Source organism: Schistocerca piceifrons, chromosome 6, assembly GCF_021461385.2.
Source record: "Schistocerca piceifrons isolate TAMUIC-IGC-003096 chromosome 6, iqSchPice1.1, whole genome shotgun sequence".
Lineage (NCBI taxonomy): Eukaryota > Metazoa > Arthropoda > Insecta > Orthoptera > Acrididae > Schistocerca > Schistocerca piceifrons.
The window spans coordinates 35,775,307-35,800,923 of record NC_060143.1 but is presented as its reverse complement, the minus strand read 5'-3'; the positions used below and the strand labels follow the sequence as shown (position 1 = coordinate 35,800,923).

Sequence of the window (25,617 nt, the reverse complement as noted above, 5' to 3'; positions counted from 1 at the left end):
TCAGCAGTTCACCATTTAAATTTCTATTCCCATTGTGGAGATTGCCCATGATGTTTTCAAACTTTTCATTTATTGAACCAACTTCTGCATTCAAGTCTCCCAGTAAAAAATTTATATTGCTATTATTAATTTGTCTAAGGCTTATCTCTGTATAAAATGAATCTTGCAACTCTTCTCCAGTCACTTCAGTAGGTGTGTAATCCTGAATTGCAGTGATATTCTGCACTTTTGTTTTAAAATGTGCAATTACTATCCTTTTCGAGACTGGTTTCTACTCCACTAAATTCCTTTCGCAGTTTTTAGATCCTGTGCATTGCAGCTTCACCTGCCTGTCCTACATACAGCAGCACTCCATCGTTCAGTGTTTAAACTTAACACTGATTATGGCCACATTATTTCACTTAGTCCCAGTATATCTAATAGGTTTCTCTCCAACTCTTTTTTGACTTGTTTTAATCTTCCCCCTCTCTGAATGTTCCTACATTCCAAAATTCAATAAGAGTTTTCTTTTCCTGGCCAATTTCCATGATTTGAATGTTTCTGGTGGTGTGCTTTATCAGCAACCCCTCCCCCCTCTGAGTGACCTGATGGTGTACCACCTATTGTTCTGGAGATCTCCCAGTGTTTTAGTTTCAAGACCTTACTCCTTAGATAGCTTGTCTTCACTATGACTAGAGAACGCTATCCATCCCGCCACAGTGAAATGCTATGTGCGTCACTGTTTTCCTGGTTACCAAGGATCTTCTGCTATTCATATTAGGGGACTGAGCATGCTGCAACACAATCACTGAGAGGGGAAGGACATTATAGCATACAAGACAAAATGTTGAGACACATACTCATCTGGATCCTCTGTGGACTCTGGCTTGGGAGACTCTGTCAGTAGTTGCACTATGACCAGTACAGCCCTCAACTTCAACTTCATAGGAGCACACAAACCCCTTTGCCCACAAGAACAGTGTTTCATTAAGATTAAGATGGTGACTCCTGAGGGAGTTGTAAGTCTTTGTTTTACAATCTATTATACATTATGTGTAGAATATTACTATGCCTGGATCCACTTGACAATATATTCATTAAGAAATGATATGATTTAGGAAAAAATACCAGAATTCTTGGACAAGCACTTAAACACAGTATTCAGGATTCTTGGACAAGTACTTAATCCCAGACTTCATCAAGAAATCAATGAGTACCACTGCACTGTCTACTGCCTTGGGGGACAATAAACATACAAACTGAAGTGAGAATGTGGCTCTGTAGAATTTCCTGACATGTTAACAGATATACTCTTCTTGTCTCTGCAGCCACCTCATTCAGTCATCCGGACTCGAATATTTCAATGGTCCACCTGGCTGCCATCTACATGTGAGCACACTAGTGCTAATCCTGTCAGAACGGCAGCCCTTTTATATGCTGCAGAATATGAACAGTGCAGGCACCAAAAATCGTCACTGCAGCCTCCTGGCACAAGAGGAGGTACAACACCCCAGTGATCACAGCTGACACAAATGATAAATTGTAATTAACACTGTCAATACATTCTGCTGGCTGAATCAATGGCCATTGTTTTTTTATGCCAGATAAAACATGGTTCCAAATCTTACTTAATGGGTAACACTTGTCTCTATTTATAATTTTTCCCGTCAGTTTAGTTTTAACAGATTGCTTTAAAAACACAGTCCCAATAGCAAGATGCAGGAGCAATAGTTTGTGGCTAATCATACAACATCTCAGTAGATAGTGCTCTGCCACTGTATATTTCCAGATTGCAGCAACTGTGTGTGGCGATGGTATCAATACACCTGTCATTAATGGTGCAAATAGTTTGGCAAATATACAATTCCCCACAATGGCAAAGTATTTTGTAAACGCTGGGCTTCCTCAATACTAAGTGATCTTTCGCCAAGCCAAGGAGCACTCTAATCTTGGCTTAATGTGATCCACCTCTTGCGTCCAGCTTTCTGCATCTGAGATCGCATAAGTCCTCTTTGCCAGCATCCTTACGACCCCTGTGCACTGGTACAATGTATGACAACTTGCTGCATGCAAAAACTGGTCCATGCACATCGGTTTTTGATAAAAATAGTCCTCTGTATAGACAAATATGTGTAGAAACAGAAGCTTTCCATCCCTTCTCAATCTCTATTGTGAACTTTAGGCTGGGACAAAGGCAGTTAAAATGAGCCAGGAAACAGTTCAAAGTGCCTGTTCCAAGTACTAAGCCATGAATGTATTGTTGACATCCTCCAAAAACAGGTAGATTTTAAATATGCCATCCTCAGCACCCTATCTTTAAAATCTGCCCCCAATCAGTTTGTTCCACATAATTGTGATTGAATACAAAATATTTGGAAGTTAGTATGTGATGGCAAAGCTTCGTCAATAGGAATCTGAGAAAACGAGTTCCTCAAATCTGGTTGTGAAATTTGATGTACGATTCCAATGACTATACTTGCTAAACACGAAATTTGTCTACTAAGTTTGTTACAAAAATGATGATGGTGCTCAGGGGAAGGGAGATATTTTTCATGATAGGCTGGCTATAGAATATTGAATTCATATTAGTACAGAGTGCTGAACATTGTGCCAGCTCAAACTGAATCCTCTGCATCTGTGATAACACAATGTCCACAAGGGGTTGAAGGATAACTGATAGTTTCACTAATAGTAATTAACGATGAAGCGATTTTTCAGGAGCATATCAGCATATATCTTGATCTTCACTGGGGCTACTGCCTGGCTGAAGCATGCACATAATAAAGTTTCTGCAAAGTGACCTCTCACTATCATTGAACATGGAGAAATGGTTGCAGCAGCTAAATTCAATTACCAGCCATGTCCTTGGTTATGATATTTCATTAGATTTTTTTCATGCAGCTATAATGAAAAGCCAAGAATAAAACAGCCATAAGGATATTGTTGCCATGCATCCCAGAAACCCAGGATTGTCCTCAATTTGAATGGTGTAAAAAATGTCATGCTCTACTGAGTAAAAGTCCTGGACTTTTAAAAAGTAATACTCTTACATAGATATCAAGGAAATACAATTTAAACACCTGCCCAATGTCATCAAACTTCAAAAGAAATTATCGATTACATTTTACCTTATTGATGAAGTAAGTAAATTAGCAAATTATTCCCTCTTTCTATGGGTTTCCGGTGCTACCACTTCTTTTTCACCTTGAATTAATCTCATTCAACATTCCATGTTTTAATAACAGTCTGTAGGAATCCATTAAATTCAGTCTGATAAGTGACCAGTGTTACCAAGTATGAAATATTTCACATTGTTAAGGATGAAGTAAACCACATTTAAAAGTTGAACACACCAGAGAATTTCCTTCAATGAAATGAGGTCGAAGAGGACACGAAGCAGAATGTAAATTCTCCAAGTAAGTTTCTCCCGACCTGGTACAGAAGCAAATAACCAGAGCCACTTCCTCATCCCCTCAAACCCAGAGCCTCCCACAGAAGAACCACAAAGTGCCCCACTTATGACAGGATACTTTCTGGGACTGGACCAGACTCTGAATGTGGCTCTCCAGCAGGGATACGACTTCCTCAAATCCTGCCCTGAAATGAGATCCATCCTTCATGAAATCCTCCCCAATCCACCAAGAGTGTCTTTCCGCCGTCCACCTAACCTTCGTAACATGTTAGTTCATCCCTATGAAATCCCCAAACCACCTTCCCTACCCTCTGGCTCCTATCCTTGTAACCGCCCCAGTGTAAAACCTGTCCCATGCACCCTCCCACCACCACCTACTCCAGTCCTGTAACCCGGAAGGTGTACACGATCAAAGGCAGAGCCACGTGTGAAAGCACCCAAGTGATTTACCAACTGACCTGCCTACACTGTGATGCATTCTATGTGGGAATGACCAGCAACAAACTGTCCATTCGCATGAATGGACACAGGCAGACAGTGTTTGTTGTTAATGAGGATCACCCTGTGGCTAAACATGCCTTGGTGCACGGCCAGCACATCTTGGCACAGTGTTACACCGTCCGGGTTATCTGGATACTTCTCACCAATACCAACCTATCCAAACTCTGGAGATGGGAACTTGCTCTTCAATATATCCTCTCTTCCCATTACCCACCAGGCCTCAATCTCCGGTAATTTCAAGTTGCCGCCACTCATACCTCACCTGTCATTCAACAACATCTTTGCCTCTGCACTTCAGCCTTGACTGACATCTCTGCCCAAACTCTGTCTTTAAATATGTCTGCTCGTGTGTGTGTGTGTGTGTGTGTGTGTGTGTGTGTGTGTGTGTGTGTGTGTGTGTGTGTGTGTGTGTGTGTGTGTGTGTGTGTGTGTGTGTGTGTGTGTGGGTGTGTGTGGGCGCGCGCGAGCACGAGAGTGTATACCCATCCTTTTTTCCCCCCCCCTAAGGTAAGTCTTTCCGCTCCCGGGATTGGAATGACTCCTTACCATCTCCCTTAAAACCCACTTCCTTTCGTCTTTCCCTCTCCTTCCCTCTTTCCTGATGAGGCAACAGTTTGTTGCGAAAGCTTGAATTTTGTGTGTATGTTTGTGTGTCTATCGACCTGCCAGCGCTTTCGTTTGGTAAGTCACATCATCTTTGTTTTTAGATATAACTACATATATTATTACAAGTTGTAGATTATACTTAATCATGTGGAAATACCCAGACAAAATTAAATGTGGAAGGAAAGGAATATGCACTAAACATATGCGTGTTCACCACTAAAAAATAACATGTAAGGGGCACTGCACATGACAAAAATGAAAGCATTTCATCACAATACATAGAACTTTACTTACTCAAAAATACAGGGAACATAATAACAAACTTTAGGGGTTTATTCTCAAAATCAAAAGATTACAAAAACTTCACATGGAGATGGTACAATAATCCTTCATTAAGGAAGTATGAAAGGATTTATTCATGACACAAAACTTATACATTTACAAATATTGCCCCAAGCGGCCACTTCCTGCTTCTGTACAGCCCCTGAGCCCACATTCCATACTTGTGCCATGTTGTGGGACACTCCTGATACGTTTCAATTTTGGGTCCCCTGCAACAAGTACACAGACTACAGGGCATTCAGTAGAAAATGACTATCTCTACTCATCCTAAATTGCACAAAGCCATTTATCAGAAAAATGTTACATAAGTAACATCTTTTCTCTGTAATGTACCATACAAAGTGTATTGAAAGGTATGTTACAAGGTATGGTGGTTGGTAGGTTGATACCATCTGAGGATATTGTGCTAATAAAGCTATGTTTGAAAACAGTTTGTTTGCGTGCTAATTGTCTGAAACATGGAAGAGGATGCACACAGTTTGGACAACACAAGCTAGGCAAGGAGAAAAGGACACAATGCACATTACTGTCTGTAACACAAGCTTCATTCACTTTCATAAGGTATTCATTATGATCACCACCAACTTCATACATTTTGTTTATCACCTGATGATGTCTCGAACTACTAGAAAGATTCCTGGCATATGGCAGATGACCCCAGCAGCAACTTGTAATCATGCCACACGATCTAGTGGTGACTCCATGGCTGTCTCATATGCCAGGATTTTCATATACCCCCAGAAATGAAAATACAATGGTATCAGGTCTGGTGAGAAGTGTGCTAGAGCACCATCCAAGCAGGGTCCACAGGATACGCTGGATGTACAAAGGCACCTAGTCCAACAATCCCGATAAGACCTCTCATAGGAATACAAGGTTACTGGGACCATCAACGGGCAGAGGCATGATGTACAGGGCTATATGGTAATAAATGCAACCTGCTCACATACTGGCAGTAAAATAACATTGGTGGTCTTGGATATGCAAGCCATGAGGATATTCTTCCATCCAAACATGGCTGTTTCTGATGTTGAACATCCTGTCCCCAATAAAGGTGCACTCATCAGGAAACAGGATACATCATATGAAATGAGGATCCTGCCTATTTTTTTTGATGTCATATTGAGTCATCACATGAGCCTTCTGGACTTCATGGGGATGAAAGTGCTCATCATGCAGAATGTGTCATGTGTGAGACAACTCTTGCTTGCAGTTGCTCTGCAAAATGCTGTCGTACAGCTTCAGCAAACTTTAGTTTACGGCTTTCCTGCAGGTGTCCAATTTGGTGACCATTAGGACACAAGCTGGCCATTTCCTGTAAATGTCTCCAGTCTTGCAAAAGTGGTGCGGGGAGTCTGTGACGTTGGGGTAATGGTCTTCATAGAACCAGCAAGCCTCTTTCAAGTTCCTTTGGGCTTCCCTGTACACAAGTAGCATGTTTATGTGCTCTGCAACTGTGTACACAACTGCCTTTGTTCGTTCCATGAACGACTGTAAACTATGTACAGTATGAAACTACAGAACAAAAGACAGCACTGTATTTTACCACTGTCTACATAAGACTGTTGATTTCTATGTATGTCGTGTATCAAATGAAACACAACCACTGGGAAACAATCTGACCTCACAGTACCCACAGTATGCTCTCTGTTGCTTGTCTGCATTGTTCTGTTTATCTGTGATCCCATTTTGGAGACCCTACTGTTTCAACAGTGTCAGAGTGACTACAATTTACACAGTCTCCTTTACTCATTGCCTAGCATGTGTAGTCCAAACTGCCTATGTCCTCCAAATTTCAGAGACACTAGTATGCAATCAAAGCATACTTTATGTTATCTATCTACCTACCTACCTACTCACCTATCAAGCACCACCTCTTGCAACATACCTTTTCGAACATCCTGTAGAAATGAACTGACACTATCTACATTGGACATGTCCTACAATCTTATACAACCTGTGAAATTGTGCAAATTTACTGTCTGAATAAAACTATATATAAATAAAAGCTCCAAGGTAAAGTTAGATGATTTCTTTCATCATATTTATAGCAGATTTTCATAATAAGAAACCATACAACACAAAATTAACTACCGTATTTACTCGAATCTAAGCCGCACTCGAATCTAAGCCACACCTGAAAAATGAGACTCGAAATCAAGGAAAAAAATTTTTCCCGAATCTAAGCCGCACTTGAAATTTGAGACTTGAAATTCATGGGGAGAGAAAAGTTTTAGGCCGCACCACCAAATCGAAACAAAGTTGGTCCATTGTAATATGAGACACAATTTAGGTGGAATGAATGACGATACACCTACAGTATGTTCGAGTCGTAAGCTTAGCAATTAAGCTTTACTAGGTAGCCATTGCTATGCGCCACGCGCTCCATCCGTATTTATACGGGTACCTTTCCTTTTTCACGTACTTCGTCTGGTTTGAAATGATTGCTTATTTTCCTTTGATCTGGTAAGTGCCGATCTCTTTGTTATAGGTGTTTACGTTACTCTAAGCTGAAAATGCATTACTGTACTGTGTCATGAATTGTTTGTCGCATTCTGATAATGAGTGTTTACGGCCTGTCCCCGCTCGCGGCATGGCTTGCTTTGTGCACGCTACCACCGCTTACAATAAAAAAAAAAAAAGAGGAATTGTCTCATTAGCAAAACAATGGCAAGAGACTGCTATTTGTTGTTACTTACACTGCTGCTTTCTTTGATAATGATCAACAAGAACCAAATAATAGACGGCTTATGATAGAAGACGTTCTGAACGAGAGATTAGTGAAAATTTTTCTCCGTTTGAAAATCTTTGCAGGCGCCTCTTTAGTACATTAGATTCTGCACAGAAATTAAGAGTCATCTTAGATTTAAAAATCTAGTCGATTGCTGCTTCATTTCTGACTGTATCACTATTAGGCATAAGAATATAAACATGACATGATATGTATATTCTTCCGCGTCTGCTGCTGTCTCACCCTAGTTTTGTAGTTTATTAGGCAGACAGGATTTAAATGAGATAGCAGCAAACACGAAAGAATACATGGCAAAATGTTTATATTCGTATTACTCTTATGGCGAAGAGAATACTGCATATGATTCACAATTCATAAAAGTTCCTATTTGCAACCATCTCTTCTCACAGGTAGGAAAAAATTCAGAACGTAGAGTTGGCCATATTGACAAACATCCCAAACAGTCTTGCCAGTTGGATTTTTGTAGTACATTGAAATGCTGCTACATTCGAAGATGAACAATACGGTATTTGTTGGTTGGTTGGTTTGGGGAAAGAGACCAGACAGCGAGGTCATCGGTCACGGAATTTGTATTTACTTCGTTGGATAATGTATAAAATGCAGTGGTCGAAACTCAGGGCGGAGAAGAAATGTCGTCTTCCACCTTTTTTTTTTAATTTATTTACTGACGCGGAGGTTTTGGCGCCAGTATTTATCTTTGTGCATGCAAAGCATGCCTGTGCAGCGCTACATATATTCGACGGCAGATATTAGTTGTGGCGGCACCTACCAACATTTTTCAGAATTTCCGCTTACTTTGCACTCGATTCTAAGCCGCAGGCGGTTTTTTGGATTACAAAAACCGGAAAAAAAAAGTGCGGCTTAGATTCGAGTAAATACGGTATGCAGGTGTTGCTTACTGCACTGTTAGCATTGGAGGGCCACTTGATGAGAAGAAGCAATTGGGATGGATGTCTCTGGAAAGAAAGAAGTGCTTTGGATACTACTTTTTAACACACACACACACACACACACACACACACACACACACACACACACACACACACACAGTTCTGTAAAACAGTACGTATACGACACGATTCTTTTTTTTAAATGTAGATTTTTACTTTTGCGATCTAGTTTGGAGGGGGAGCCGGGGGGGGTCGGGGCGGAGGGGGGGCTGTTGTGGAAGTATTACCTATCCCAAGGAACCTTAACAAAAGTAAAAAAAGACTATTTTCTATTTTTTGTGGCTACATAGAGGTTTAATTTCAACACTGTAGATTGTTTTATTTTATTAGCAGGCACTATTACTTACGCATAGTACATGAAACTGATGAAAACCCAGATAAGAATGACATAGGGTGATGTTCCCAAAGAAAACTCCGTGTTATCATATTGGTACCATTCAAAATTAGGAAATCACTTCATTATCTTCTTTTCTTCTTTTTTTTCCACATATATAAATCAGTACTATGAAATACGACTTCGCGGGGACTACTCAGGAGTATGTCGCCATCAGATATGCCAACTATCTCTGCAGATGGAGCAATTGAAAAAGTGTAGCACAAGATAAAGGAAATTATTTTAGATAAAAGATGAACATTTAATTTTGATGGGTGACAAATTTGGTACTAGCAAAAGGAAAAGATGGAGAAAACAGTAGGAGAATATGGATTTCTGCTTACAGCATAATTTAATCACTGCTAACGTGTGGTTTAAGTATCATAACAGAAGACGGTACATGTGGAAGAATCTTGTGACACTCGAAATAATCGCAAGACAGATTTTGAAACCAGATTTTAAAACCAGATTTTAAACTAACACAATTCCAGGGGCAGACAATAATTTATTGGCTATGAAATGCAGACAAACTAAAGAAATTGCAAAAAGATAGGAAATTAGGGACATGTGACCTCATTAAAGTGAAGGAACCAGAGATTGCTGAGGGTTTCAGAGGGAGCATCAAGTACTGTGACTGAATAGGGGAAAGGTATACAAGGGAATATGAATGGGTAGGTTCGAGAGATGAAATAATGTAGGCAGCAGAGTATCAAGTGGGTAAAAAGATAGGGCTCAACAGAAATTCTTGAATAACACAGGCGATAATTTAACTGACAAAAGGCTGAAAAATGAGTGACAGATGGTGTAAAATGACTCAGCAGGAATGGTTTTTTTATTTTTTATATACATATAATTCATAGTTACAAGTTTGACAAATGCATGGCTGCAGAAGCAAGTGCAACTAAAGGAAAGATATATGCTAACTACAGAAAAATTGAAGAAACTGTTGGAGGAGAGAAAAGCGGTGTTTGAATATCAAGAGCTCAAATGGCAGGCCTATACTAAGCAAAGAAGAGAAGGCTGAAGGGTGAGAGGAATATATAGAAGGTCTATGTAAGCGGAAAAATAAACTTGAGGACATCATGGAAAGAGAATAGAAAGTAGGTGAAGATGAGATGGGAAATATGATACTGCGAGAAGAATTCGACGGAACACTGAAAGCCCGGAGTAGAAACTAGGCCCCTGGAGTAGATGACATGCCCTCAGGATTGTTGACATCCTTGGGAGAGCCAGCAAAGAAAAAAAAAATTCACTTGTTGTGCACAATATATGAGAGAGGAGAGATACCCTCAGACTTCAGAAAGAATGTAATAATTACAGTTTCAAAGAAGACGTGCTGACAGGTATGAATACTACCAAACCATCAGTTCAATAAGTCATGATTGCAAAATAATGAAAAATTATTTATAGGAGAATGGAAAAACTGGTGAAGTACGGCAAATCTATGTTTATAGCATTTACTTAGAGAAACTGTATGCAGCTGATTGGTCAGGTCAGGTCAAGCAGTGTACTGGGTGGTGACAGCTGTTTGAATCAGTTGCAGTGTGTAATGTCAAAGTGCTGGAGGACAGTTCAAGCACCGTAACAGTTTGTTTAGGAAACTTGAAAAAGTGTGGAGTTCAAGATTGAAGTGGCATGTAGTTTGACTGCATAACAATGTTTTCAGGGACTGTGTTAAGTGTGTGGTGATGCACCACTGCCATATCGTATGGCGTTTGGATGGGTGAAAGTGCTTCAGGATGGCAGGGATGTCGTTCAACACCAGCCTATGAATAGAAATGACCTGGTTCTTCTCATCCTGAAAATGTGTGCTGTGAACCAGCTGGTACCAAAGTGATGGATACTGTTACGTGACTTATTGTTGCTTACGACATCCATGTGTTAATCACGCATATGTTGTACTCCAGGGGTAGATAGTCACTGCACCCTACTACTGCTATTTCTTGTGACATCACCTTTGCCCACACTGAGAAGAATGTGCCAGCACCTTCTGGCACTGTATCTCATCACCCTTCATGACAATGCACGATTCCACAAGATGAGCCCCATGCAAGAGCGCCTGCATATGTGGAAGTGGCAGGTACTGGAACATCACAGTACTCACCCTATACGAGTCCATGTGATGACCCGTTTGCCAAAATGAAGGAACCTCCTCACTGCACATAATACAACACAAGATGCAAGGCACAGCATACGGCAGTCCTAGTAAAACATTGGCAGAGATGGACTTGTTGAAGATGTATGATGCTTAAATGTGTGTGGGGAGGGACGTGGGGGAAGCTGATCAAGATGTGGGACAACTATATGTGAGTACATAATAAAGTGAACGTCTATCAATAAAATCTAGTATGAATTCAAATAGTGCTGCCACTTTTTTTTTAATCAAACCCAAGTAACAACTTTAAAGTTTGCTAATAATACTGTAATTCTGTCAGAGATCGCAAAAGATTTGGAAAAACAGTGAATGGAATGGATACCATCTTGGAAAGAGATTGTAAGCAATAAAAGTAAAACATGGATAATGGAGTGTAATCGAATTAAACTGAGGGAAATAGATTATGACATGAAAAATTTATAGTGGTATATTAAGCATTGCTATTTTCGCATTAAAGTAACTAATAACGGGCAAAGTAGAGAGGATATCTTCTGCAGACCAGCAACAGCAAGAATAGCATTTCTGAAAAATAAGAATTTGTTGACATCTAATATCAACTTAAATGTTAGGAAGTCCTTCTGAAAGTGTTTGTCTTGAGTGCAGCCTTGTATGACTGTGGAATATGGGCAATGAGCAGTTCAGACAAGAAGCGAATAGAAGCTTTTGAAATATGTTGATACAGAAAAATGCTTAAAATGATATGAGTAAATGAAATAAAAAATGAGGCACTGAACCTGTTAAGGTTTAAACTTACTAACATACTTTATTATGTATGCACTGGATAGACTGGTGAACAAGAAGTAGAATATCATTGAGTCCAAGAGTAGTCCATGTTCGAGGCAGTAGTTGTCACAAGCTGGCCAGTAATATGCACATCATATGGAGCATCAATGAGAACTGCTGTTCTGAGTGGAGCACCTACTTATATCAGGTAGGTTGGCCATAGGATCCTGCAAGGTGACATGGTGATCGCTTTGAGGGTGTGGCTTCTTTTGAGCATGGAGTCACTCGTAGCTTGGGAAGTACAGATCTATTTCAGACAGCCGTGATACCTCCATCTCGCTGTTCAAGCTGGTGAAATCAGAATCGAGCTGGTAGAAGAAGAAATTTAGCATACCACTTAAGTAATGCATTGCTTGATAGGACACATTCTGAGGCATCAAGGAATTGTCAATTTGGTAGTGGAAAGAAAGTGTTGGTGGTCAAAATTGTAGAGGAATACCAAGACTTTAGTAGGTTCAAATGGATGTAGCTTGTGGAGTTATGCAGATATGAAGAAGGTAGCACAGAGCTGCAGCAAACCAGTGTTCAGACTGAAGTAGTCGTCAACAGTGACTGCAATGAATTTTGGCAGAATATATTTTAATATATTATACTTCAAGGAATACAGATGGTTTGAAGTGAATCAGTGAATTTTACACTACTATTGTGACATTTTCTTTTCAATTTCAATATTGGCTCTCTACTGCAAGAGCGACGCATTCTTTTTCTATTGATTGGTTCTTACTAGAGCTACAAGCTTACGATAAAATGTCATACTAAGTGCATACGTAATTACAATTAATTTACAGTATCAGATATCAGCACAGATTACAATTATCACTTGGCCCAGATCTATTATGTCAGTACCTGCACTAACAGCAATTTGTATGATTAACTGTGGATGAGCTTCTGTCTGAAGCGATTTATACAGCTGGAAAATGCAAATTTATGTCTGTGGAATTCTAAACCTTTGTACCAGAGATGGTTAGTAGGAGAGAGAAAGAGTCATGAATTCACTGCCAGTTTTCACCTATTTTAAGAGATGAAGACAGCAACAGTAATCTATTTTCATCCATTGTGTTACTTATGTGTGGACCCATTTTGCAGTGGGTAGTTTTTAATAATAAAGCATATTACTTTACAAAAGTTCAAATAAAAATAGAAGCAATAAACTATATTTATCAGAAAGCAGCAAGTGGATATAAATAAACACCCACACTAACTTAACATAATTAGAGGTTACATGACTAAATTGACTGGATTGGGTTGAAGGAAACAGTGATATCCAGAGGCTATGTGAGACATTCTCCCATGATGTTAAGTTTGAAGGAAAATCATCTGGAAAGGGGGAAAAAATTAAATGGACACAGCTGTAACTCATCTTGCATTTTCTTCGTATCAGTCTGCTGCTACTTGTTACTGCATTTTTCTGTCTTTCTTTCTATGACTAGCCATTTTGGGTATCCATAATTTATAAATATATTAAATAGTTTGACAAAGCAACAGTTTGACCTGGAAGTAATGCAGTGATATATATGGTGGTAAGAAACATTTAGTTCTCACTGCAATATATATAATTCATCCCTTTTCCTTAACAGTTCAACAAGAGTCTGAAACAATGAGCCACAAAATTCCTACAATTTTTCTGTAACTTTGTCACTATGGTGCCACAGCTGGCATGTATAAACACAATGTGAAATAAAACAATTGTGTATATAGACTGGAGAGGCCAAAATGCAAATGAAGTTTTATTTCAGAGCTTATTGTGATGCTTACGAAAAGTAATTTTATAATGTGGAATAAAACAAAGTTTTCATTTTTTAGGTAGTATTATCGATAACACACACACACAGAGAAAAACACACTTTCTTCAAAGTGAATTAGAATAGTTTGTACTGACATCTGTATAGCAAGCCAAGACCACCAAAGGTTTAAGGAAAGTTCTTGGTCACCAATGGTGTTTATTTGTTCATTTAACAAAGAATAAGGGCAGTAAAAGAATATTGTTTATAAAGTCAGAAAATTGGCACTATGATTCATTGCCGATGCAACAGTAGTGGCTGGAAGTGAACAGTAATTGGCTTTTGTGCTAAATGGTATTTTACAAACAAACATTATAGGTACATGCAAGGCATAGAAGTAAGGACGAGGCACACAAAGTCTTTTGTATAGCTAAATAGTGTCTAATACCCAAGAATGTAAAAATCAAGCCTAGTTTTGAACGTATTAAATGAGTGTAAAATCCAAATGCTGGTATGGTCCTTTGAAAAGTATATGGCTGATTAGCTTCTGCAAACTTGCCCTTTCAGAGGATGTGCTTTATCTGCAATGTTGTCACTGTCAAGTGATATTAAGCCTTAATTTTTCTTTCAAGCTTTTTCTGGCATTTCAGCAGACTGATCTCTGAACCATTTTCATACAGTGGTATTTTGATTGGAGTAACAATCCAGAAAAAGGGCAAAAATCAACATTCAGTGTCTTTATTTGGTCAGCAATACTATGTCCAAACAAAAACACTATATTTAACAATATTTGTAGTTACTACTACAAAAGTTGGGCAAGGATATATCATGGCATTATATCCACTACGAAAGACAGTTTTATGCAGGTACTTTCTTAACGTAAGTGAAAGAACATGTTCAAAACAGATGCTGTCAAATATGAAACAATTTTGTGTGTGTTCCATTTCATAACAACGGACTGTCCCAGGAAAAGCTTTAGCTATTGGTGTAGTTACGTTTATGTATTTTCCCCCCTTTCCTTTGAATTCAAAACCTCCAATGGGGGAAAGGGTGTGGAACCATGCCACATACACAAGAAAAAATATTTGTGAAAAGATGTATCAAGTATAATCATCAAAATTAAAGTACTTCACTATTAATACATTAAAATCAATCAATCAATCAATCTCTATCTCTATCTCACACACACACACACACACAATGCATCACACTGTTGATACTTTTAGGTCAGCTGAGCATATACTATCAACCTCTATTATGCACTGACTCCTGATAAGCCAACCAAAGCGCTCTCACGCCCACGTGCAGTAATACTGTGGTCGACAAATACATGCGTAAGTCAGATACAGATGACTTGATGCCTTCCTTAATTTTTGTTTACTGTTTGCAAAAAAATGGTTCAAATGGCTCTGAGCACTATGGGACTCAACTGCTGAGGTCATTAGTCCCCTAGAACTTAGAACTAGTTAAACTTAACTAACCTAAGGACATCACAAACATCCATGCCCGAGGCAGGATTCGAACCTGCGACCGTAGCGGTCTTGCGGTTCCAGACTGCAGCGCCTTTAACCGCACGGCCACTTCGGCCGGCCTACTGTTTGCAATTTCCATCAATTTAATATTTATTTTGCACCTACAAAGCAGCTTGTAACTGGCAAATTTACATTACAGTTTCACAGTACTGTGTAGAAAAGTAGCACATATAAAATTAGAAATTTGGCCAGCCCTACATGGAATGAGCACTAAATTACAATTTATTAGGCACAAATTATGCCCCATATGACTATTCATTGAGATTCTTTCATCAAGAAAATTCTAATTCACATTTTTACCACCAACTTCAAATGGAATTGCAGATATACCGTTAGCAGTGCACAAAAAATGGCTCCTCGAACAAAGATATATCACAATTTGTTGATGTCCGATCAGTCAACAATCTTCTTTCTCCATACACCATGTTGACGAATAAATGGTGGATGGATAGATCTGGAAAAACAGGACGGGATTGAGATTTAGTTACACAATATGATCACTAATAAATGTGGTCCTTGTAATAGTATTATTAAAACTTTAAACAATGGAAAGTCCTGGATGGATTACTAATAATATTATAAAAAGGACAGATGGCTGCTTGCTATGTAGAGGAGATGTTTAGTAGCAAACAGGCACAAGGAAAAGACTACTATACAGACGTGTGTGTGTGTGTGTGTGTGTGTGTGTGTGTGTGAGACGTATCTCCTCTACATGGTGAGTAGCAATCTGTCCTTTTCATTTGATTAAAATTTTGGAACAGATGCACTGCACTGCATCTATCACCAACTATGTCAAGTGATCAGTATGCTAGGTCTGGTAAAAATGTATTCATAGAAGTAATACACCATGACAAATTATCATCATCAATTGTTGCTGTAAATAGCTGTTAAATGTCAAATGAAGAATATGTGATAAATACTATGTCTGCTGAACATACTTTGTTTGTAAATGTACTAACACACTGCACATCAAAGGAAGTTGACTTAAGTATGATTCACTGAACATGCAGAAAACTGAAGCAGATGTAACACCTCAGGTAAAAGTATACTGAAATCCACATGATGACCACTGTTTTTTGTATCTCACAGGGCATCATACTGTGTAATTGGAAAACAGTAAAAAGTTACTAGCTATTACCATTCAATGTTATTGGATTGCTTGCTTAGTGATTTGAAACTATCAAGATCAAATGTACAGAACTGCTCTTATAAAACGCAACATACCTGCCTACACAATAACCACTGATATCAAAATTAATCAAGCTGCATTTAAAAAATGAATCCACATTCACCACATGGGAAAGAAATTTATTTTCTGAGGCAATGAAAAAACTATTGAGATCACTGGTTATTTTTGACAGTTTTGTTTTTCTAAAAACAGTGTTATTTACTGTGTATTTTTATTCCATTATTAACTAAACCGTACAACAAAATGATGCTTATAGTAAGAATATTTTATGCAACTCCTCTGAACAGGCATAAATTATAAAAACAGAAATTTTAAAATGGCATTCTTCTTCAGCCTACAAATCTGTATTAAATCAAGCATGAATACCATTATTTTTTCTCATTTTTCCTGTCTCTATGGAGGACGGCATTGTTATATATATGGGGTTTGGTGGCGTTAGTGGCATTTTGTGGCCAGATATTTGGTATATATGAATCATATATCTATAACTTAACTTTGTAACAATATTCAACCATTGATTCAGACTTAATAACATAGCACGAGAATTTTAACGAAACAGTCTTAGAACTGGGAAGTTCGTAGAACATTATCACTCTCAACAGTCAATAAATTTTGGTATCAGTCAGTGGTAGCACCTTTGAGGTACATACAGCTTGGCATCATCTTACTGCAGACGAAATAAGATGAACTAGACAGTGGATGCTGTCTACACCTTCTAAAACATTTCTTTCAAGGTTATTCCAAAGATAACCTATGGGTTTTAGGTCACAAGACTGAGCAGACCACTGTAGCAATTGAATACTGTGTCTTTCAAACCATTCAAACACTGCTCTGGTAACATACGATCTAGCATTATCATGCACATAGAGGAATTCAGCCCTGTACTCATGAAGGATCAGACGCACCAATGGCTGCAAAATGTTTTGAATATAAAAAATTGCTCATGTGTCCTTTTACAAAAATGAGGTCTGGTTTTCTACTGGTCATTATTCTTCCACAGACCACAATAGAAACTCCTTGAAATTTGTGTATGTGCTGTAAGTTTCTAAGCCCTTCTCCATTACCTGGTTACCTACAAGTAAGCACTGTTCTTGAATCTAGTGGGACTAATCTGTAAAGAGGACTTGTCCTCACTGATCCACTGCCCGATTCGAGTAACAAGAAATTTTAAAGACTGAGAGGCCTCCTTCACGTAGCACGATTCTGATAATTGGGTTGAAACAACTACATTACTTATCTTTTGAAAGGTACTTTTATTCTGGTAGTTAAAGTTCTTTCTCACATGACTCCAATGCACAATAATCTGTCTTGGTCTGCAGTGGTAACCCTTGGTTTTCTTTGGTGCCTTTCTTCTGGGCTGACAAACTGTTGATAATGAGTCCATATTCTTGAAAATAGCCTCTTCCTGTATTTAGAGACCTATCAACAGCTTGTGTTCTCCCATTTTCAGTTATTGCAATTGCCTTAAACATTTCATCACAGTTTAAATGACAATGCTCTTCCGCCATTGAATCTATTATTAACAGTTTACACAGTTACCAGTCGCTTATGTCCCCTGCTAAAAACACAATTTTTTCCAATGTGGCTGTTCTTCGGACAATGCTGATGTGTGTATCAGAAACTAATTTCAAGAGCCACACAAACTATTACCTTAAAATATCTTTCAGTGCATATAGGAAATATTCTATGAATATACACGATGTTTTCTTTTGATTTCAACTTTTCCTAATTCTGACCAGTCTTTAAACAAATGTGTAATGTGAACTGTCATTTGCAAATGAAATTTCAAAAATAAGAAAGAAAATTTTTGTGTCTACTGATGTTTAATCATTACTGACTTTCCTCTGCACCATAATTTATTTGCAAAATATTACTACCTGCTACATACAGTTCTCTCTCTCTCCCTCTCCCCCCATTAAGTTCAATTATATACCTGTCATCAAAATTTAACATACAGCATACACCACTTTCCAGGACAAAAACTTGTTCTTAACACCCAGTATGTGCTTACCTGTAGTGTATACTGCAGACCCTCCAACTATCTCACCATTGCTGAGATACCGTCATGATGCCCCCAGAATACTAATCAGATCCTATAAATGTAATTCATACAAATCACTGGAAAATTCACTTAAAAACATACAATGTTCGTATCACCTTTTCAATTAAGTACCTAACTACAAACTTTTTAATTCATTTCAAACTATAATACGACCTTGTTTTTCACATATACTTGTAGGAAAACTTACACTTTCAAGCAGAAATGCAGGACTATGGGAAGCCATGTTGTATTAGCATTATCACCTCCAGGCCCCCTCATCCTTTATGGTATCTGCCACAGTACCTCAACTCCTGATGACCTACAGCACTGAGAATGAAGATTGTGTTTTTAATTAGTAAAAACAGATACCAGGGCTTTTTAGTCTGATTGTTATGCTAAATAAATTTTCTTAAACACATCTTAATCTAACAGCAAGCACGTAGAATCCAAGATTAACTTATGGGGGAAAAGTATAATACATATAAATTGCAGCTAATCCATTGGCAACATTCTTTAATACTGACTGGTCAATACCTCTATGAACATTTTAGCCCCTCTTCCATGTGTTAATACAACTGATGTGTCCCATAACCCAAGATAAATTTGCAATACTTCGAAGACAAACCAATCAGAAATGAAGCTTATACATGAAGTGTGCCATCTAAACTTTACATTTATACAATGCAGAGTGTTTTATAACAGGTAACAGCAATATCTGTATAGGGCAACTACTGGCATATTATATAATATTATTCCTCCTATGCCAGATTTTACTCCATGACTAAGCACTGGGCTCAGGACAGAATTCCAGTGTACAGCTACTTTTGAAGGGGAGCAAATGACCATTCTCTCATGATGAGACGCACAATGATAATGTGTAAGGTTTTTGGATTGTGTAAAATGAAAAAAATCTTTTGAGCACCATAATAGAACTTTAATAATATACTTATTAAACTTACTGCAAATAGCGTTTATTCTGTATGTTATTTCTTGGGCAGAGTGGTACTGCATTTTGTTTGTTCTTAGTCGGAAGAGAAGGATAAATTTTTGAAAGCCCAAGACTGGTCTACCAAACTAGCTGCCTCCTAACTCTGAGGAATAGGAAAATTATTTTTTTGATCACTACCAACTCGCTACCTTTCTGTCACAATACCTACCTAATCTCCCATTTCTTTCAGATACAATGTTTCAAGGTCTGTTCTCAAACGTGCTTTGGAAGAGTGCACTGACCTACACAACCCAATACAAAATTGATGCATTTTCTAATCAAATAATATTAAAGAGAATATGTGTAAATACCCCATCTGTTTTCACAAGTAACCATGGTTTATTTACTTTGATACCAGCACTGAAAAAATAGACATTTGTTTCTCCAGAAAGAAGTATTTTGCAAATATTAATGGAAGATAGTCTGACAAATTCTGGATCACCATGACCATTTGCATTTATAATTATTCCTTGAATTTGTGAACATATAACTCAGACATATTTTACCATTCCAACATTTTTCACATATCAATCCACCAAAACCAGCTACAGAAATAATATTCACAGCTGATAACTAGTTTTGATCACAGAGATCATCATTAGTTGACCATGTTGTGCATATATATAGGGAATTTTATTAGTTTTATGCCAATCAACTGATACCATCAATCTGAACTAGTTGTCGGCAGTCAATGTTAATGTATACAGCAGATCACTATTTTAAAACATTTATGATCAGCCTTGCATTTATTTACTCTAAAGAGTATGTCCAGAATCCATGTGAACTGTTGCATATCAGTTAGCTGATTTTGTTCAGCACATCAGCCAAGAGCAGAACTCAAGACTGGTTTAAGCTGACACATCCACATTTGTTCCTGCTACCCTTGCAGACACTTTTACGTAAGAAAAGAATCGTGGTTGTCATCTCAATTATGAATGTGTTTGTTTATATTTATTGCTTCTAGGAGCAAGTTTTCCTGAGTAACTGAATTTGGGGATCCCAGACATTACACTGGTACCTAACTGAAAAACATTCATTCCTCCAACAATTAATTCAAATACAAGAGGTATTACATATAAGGCAGATGAGGGACAACTACAAGGTCTACCATAAGAATACACACCCATTTCTTCCTAACATGAAAATCTTTTCAAATTTTGTGCCAAGTTGTATATTGGTATCAAATGTCACCTCGACATAGCACAAGTTAAGGAAATATATTTATTTAATCAATGTTTAGCACAGTTTGGAAAGTTTTCTTGACACTAGTTTCTCTTGTGACTACCCACTTACACAACTAACTTCGTATCAGAACCAAAATCTAGCTGCAGTAGGGACATCCAACCTGCACTACCCATTTACTTCCTGTCTGGAAAGTATCTGGAATACTGGGGGCTCAAAAAACACTGAAATGCGACATGTGATATATATATATGTATATATTTCAAAATCAAATATGAAAAATACATCATTATTACAGATATCTATGTGTATTTCAAACGGTCCACGTTTATGTATGATTGTGTGTATGTATCTTCAAAATACCATTTACACACCTGTTTCAGTTAATTCTACAATATTTGAATTTCCATAAAACATAATTGCTACCATTTATACATTGAAAATATGGCAGATGTGTCTTAAAAGTAATATGAATAACAAAGAGCAGCCTTTTATCTTATGCAGTTCCACCAAGAAAGCAAGACAATTCTCTCACTCCTTTCCACACTTCAATGAACTGCTTTTCTTTTCCAGTTATTTGCTTACCAAAAATCACACCTATCTCAAGCTTTAAACACCAACAAATCAAGCCTTACCTAATATGTTTCTCTGTATCAAAATACACAAATTTCCAATTAACAACAGCAGCAACTGTCCATTATGTGTCACCTCTACTCTTTGCTCACCTCAAAACGTCTGTTTGCCTAAACCTATCAGTATTTGGTTTGAAACTATACGAGAGAGAATATATTCACACAATATTTCGATTCCTATCCATTATTAAAATATTTCACCTGCTTGACACTAATAACTTCTTGAAAGGTCATTGTATAATGAACTCTGACAACTGAATTACTTGGTTCATTGGGAGAATTAAAAAAAAAGTTTTATAAACTGCATAAACCAATATGGGGCTCAAATACTTGCTAACAATAAAACTAAAGTAAACCCAGTCTAAAAGAGGCAAAGAATACAATTGTCACTCTCCATGATTATCTTGCTGAATTTGTAATACATTTAAGTTAATAACTACTCTGATTATATGATCTTTCAAAAAATTTGATGGTTTCACCTGCTTTAAAGCATGATCAGTGACACTTTACATACAAAGTAGTGATGACTAGTGTAAGTTATAGGAAACTTAAAAAGGTAAAATTGCTGAAAACAGGCCATACAAATGTTTTCATAGATAGCTCCTCATTTGCACAATCGTCTTCACACAAACTGAAGAGAATGACATATTTAAGTCACAGTACGACCAAAATTTTGATGCGCAACAAATAAGTTATCAAACTTCTGTGTTTTAAGTTGCTGTATCGAATGTCTCATAGGAAAGTCTGCCTACAGTTCACTAAACTAAAATAGGACATGTCTGTAATGCATGCACATGTATTACATTTCCAGCAATCTGTGATTATGTGCTTTCAGTGAGCAGGATTAACAGGTGTTTCGTAAGTTATGTGCCCGATGACTCCCAAGTACATTCAGGCATTATTTGTACAAAAGCCAGACTAACTGTAAGTCATGATATTATGTTATGTAGGTAATTGGACTTCGACATCAGAAAAGCACACAACTGAACACAATAATTCTATCTAACTTTACACAATAACTTTTGTACTGTAAAAACAAGCAAATGACAACCTAACACACACACACACACACACACACACACACACACACACACACACACACACACACACACACACACACACAAACTGGCCAGCCATCCAACCAAACTACCTTCACAGTCACATTAAATTAAAAAAAAAAAAAGAATAAATATCCTATCTTTCAAACCGATATATATTTAAAATTTTGCAGAAAACAAAAACCTACCTTAGAATTTCAAGGATTGTAACAGTGGTATCAGTGTAGCTTCTTATTTACAATGGTGTATATTTTCAATAATGTTACAGTGAAAATACTAACATATGTACAAAGAGACAAATATGACTTTCTAGAAGCACATTATACAAATATAGAATAAATGCAATATTCCTCATCTATAAAACACTTTATACTCTTATCACGGCGTTTCTTGGAGCCGTTTCAGGAGTTTTTCTACAACAAATTCTGAGCCATGAACACGTTATCGTAGTATGTCAATAACGCTGACAAATGTGATGTCCTGGTGTTAGTGGTATCTTTCGAATTTCATCTCCAGTCTCGAGTCTGCTAATTTTAGTTTTGGTGAAATTTACTAAAGAATAAAACGCAAATCAAAATTGTCTCATAGCTATCAATAAAAATTGAATTCGTTTCAGAAACTTTGATTAATATTATCGACTGAATAAAAAGACGAAGGGAAAGACACTTTGCACCAGGCAAATTTTCAACTGCTGCGGCTTGCACGAAACTTTCGACATTTGAACCAACTTTGACAGTGCTATTACTAGTCATCAATGACTTTCTCCCTCAGCTCAGTCTTCTGCTAACGCTTGCAATTTTGTTGCGATAAATACTTTAAGGGGACAATATTTAACAGAGATTCCATGATTTACCTTTAATCGAGGTAAGACTGATTAAAATCTAACCATAGTAAAGTCACAAAGCACAGTACTCTGAGAATCTAATACTATTCTCTCGCTAACAAAACATTGACAAAACGTTACTGGAAAACAAGATGCACCGGATAAAGCAGTACTAGTACTTCTCAGTCAGATTAAGAACATCAATATGTAAATATTGAAAGCTTACACTTATTTACTTTCTTCACTGTCCATTTCGCTACTCTCCAACCGGGCAGAACTGCTGCCTTGTGGTACAGCAGTTTCTGGCTCGGGCTCTGCCGCAAACACTTCTGTTAACGAACTACCATTCCTTTGAATTTGGTCTGAATTTTTGTGCTCTTCACTGTCAATTTCCTCTCTCATATCCGCAGTCCCCTCATGTGCCGGACTAATAGGGACATCAGCTGTCGATCTGTCAAACTGAACATTTTCCGGATTTTCGCGGTCAGTTGCATCGATTTCTTCATTTTCGAATCTCACTGCATCAGTCTCTTCACAGTCTTCCATCTCATTTTCACTTTCCGAAGAATCACTGCCTGTTGAGCACGAAGACGATGAACTATCACTTTCTGAATCCACAGACGAAACAGTCGAAGAATTTCTTTTCATATAAGAACGAAGATGATCGTTTTCCCTTCTAAGATGATCGTTCTCTCTCCGCAACTGTTCGTTCTCGAGTTGTAACCTTTCAAGTTCCGCTGCATCCGCCACTCGCTCTTCCGATACACTGTCGGCGCTCACCTGATCCGTAACCCGGCTGCCTTCAAGAGATTTCACTCTTGTCTCCAACATTTCAACCTTCTCCTCCAGCATCAGACATTCTTGAATTAGTTGATTTTTCGACATAGCACTTATCCTTTCTGCGTGGAGATCTTCATAAGTATTTGTGAATTCTTTACTAAGAAATTCGCCTTCGTCTTCCGGCGAGGAATAAAAATAATCATCCTCCGAATCCACGCTAAAACTCGAATCTCGCGCTCTTGGTGGTCGTTGTACAACCGGGACATTTCGAAGATGGTCATCCAATCCCTGAAGATCGTGATCCGCCATCAAAAACTGTGTCGTGTTAAACGGCGCTTCCGGCTGTCCATACGCATATACTTTAGATCGTCTGTTATTTGTCGAACGCTGTTTATCATCTTGCCAAAGACGTGAATACGGTTTCAACCTGCGTCTCTTCGGCTTTCCTCTTCGAGTCTTCTTTCGCTTTCTGAATGCAGTACCTTCACCATTTGTATTAGCGGTGTCTTCTTCCTTTGGCCCGCCATCCACTTGCGCGTCTGTCGACTGCATATCTGGGAGGTTCTCAATACGACGCGCAACGTCACTCGGTTCAATTTTCAAACAAGCTTCTGCAATAGATTCTGCAACTGCAACGCCTCCAGACATTTGTAAACAGTTAAAAGGAACAGTTTCTCAAATTTTTAACAATGAAATTTACCAATAAACGACAGCGAAACTCACTAAACGCAAGAGCAGCAAATATGTCTGCCGTTCTCACCGAACTCCGATCGCCATCTTACCCAAGGTCTCCCACATAACCAGCACAGCGCCAGCTTGATCGTTAAACCGGCCTCTTCATGCCCAGCGCTACCAACCACAGCCTTCTAAATCTTCCATAGTCGAGAATAAAGTCGTGATTTCAAACTACCTAAAATGACTGTGTGCATATAAAAAACATTACCTACATGTCTTTTGTAAACTTATATTTCATTTCGTTACAGTAAATGTTCTAGAAATTCAACAACTGTAAGAAATTGCATATATTTTGTAGATAAATTAAAAAGTTGCAAGACGAAAAAAGTGTTCACAAATTACATTATAGAGAATTTAACGTAGATAAAACCAATACTTCAACTCAACTGAAACAGAAATTAATATAGGTCTTATGAATATAATGGCTTTTTGACGTACAGTCTGTATTTCGTAAAATAAATTGACACTAAGGGATAACTTTGGAAGGGCGACGCACACAACTTATTTCTGTATGAAACTGGCTTTATTGTTCTGATAAAATTATTAAAGTTCATATATCTCCAATATAAATATCTTGTTTTGCATTAAATTTTTGTATTGCAAAACAAATTGCATTTAATTTTTGTGGCGGCCTTCACTGTATCTAGATAATATTATTATAATCTGTATCCCACAAGATATCACAACTAAGTTCTGTTAATTCCTGTCCAAAAGAATATTCTACGTATGCTGCACCATGTCACGTGGGATAAAAATTCACACTGTCGTTGGTATGAGATGTGCCGAGACAATGATTGTCGCCCTCTGACCCATAGTAACGATAATATTACGCAGTTTTCGCTAACTTTATTTGAAACTGAGGCACTGTTACATGTTGTCACTTTCCATATACTTCACTGATTGTCTTGTTCCAAGTCACTATGTTAGCAGGCCCTCTTGTAGGTCATTCAATACGATTATCTAGCTGTGAAATCATTGAAATTGTTCTGTGGCATGGTAGGTCTCCACACGTCCATCTACAGTATGTGTTCCTCAGTGGTTTAGTAACAGTTGTATTGCGATATCTGAAGACAGTTTATACAA

General features: G+C 37.9%; 1 protein-coding gene across 6 annotated transcripts; it reads right to left on the bottom strand.

The window, feature by feature from the left end:
- Positions 1 to 4,767: 4,767 nt before the first annotated feature.
- Positions 4,768 to 24,608, bottom strand: LOC124803051 (protein HEXIM1). Of its 6 annotated transcripts, none has more exons than XR_007017186.1 (5): positions 24,523 to 24,608; positions 18,545 to 18,663; positions 18,307 to 18,388; positions 15,407 to 15,560; positions 4,768 to 5,049 (listed from the first exon to the last, which is right to left on the bottom strand). XR_007017186.1 is itself a non-coding variant. In XM_047264174.1 (5 exons), exon 1 carries the CDS (start codon positions 24,445 to 24,447, stop codon positions 23,248 to 23,250), a length of 1,200 nt encoding a protein of 399 aa, XP_047120130.1. In that variant the 5' UTR covers positions 24,448 to 24,598; the 3' UTR covers positions 4,768 to 5,067; positions 15,407 to 15,560; positions 18,307 to 18,388; positions 18,545 to 18,663; positions 23,246 to 23,247. The 6 variants fall into 6 exon arrangements, 4 of the variants coding, with proteins under 4 accessions (XP_047120130.1, XP_047120128.1, XP_047120131.1 ...); XR_007017187.1 differs by having other exon boundaries at positions 24,500 to 24,593; XM_047264174.1 differs by having other exon boundaries at positions 4,768 to 5,067; positions 23,246 to 24,598.
- Positions 24,609 to 25,617: the final 1,009 nt, after the last annotated feature.

Bases quoted from the DNA above. Each gene is read 5' to 3' on its own strand.
- LOC124803051 (XM_047264174.1), bottom strand. From the start codon at position 24,447: ATGTCTGGAGGCGTTGCAGTTGCAGAATCTATTGCAGAAGCTTGTTTG.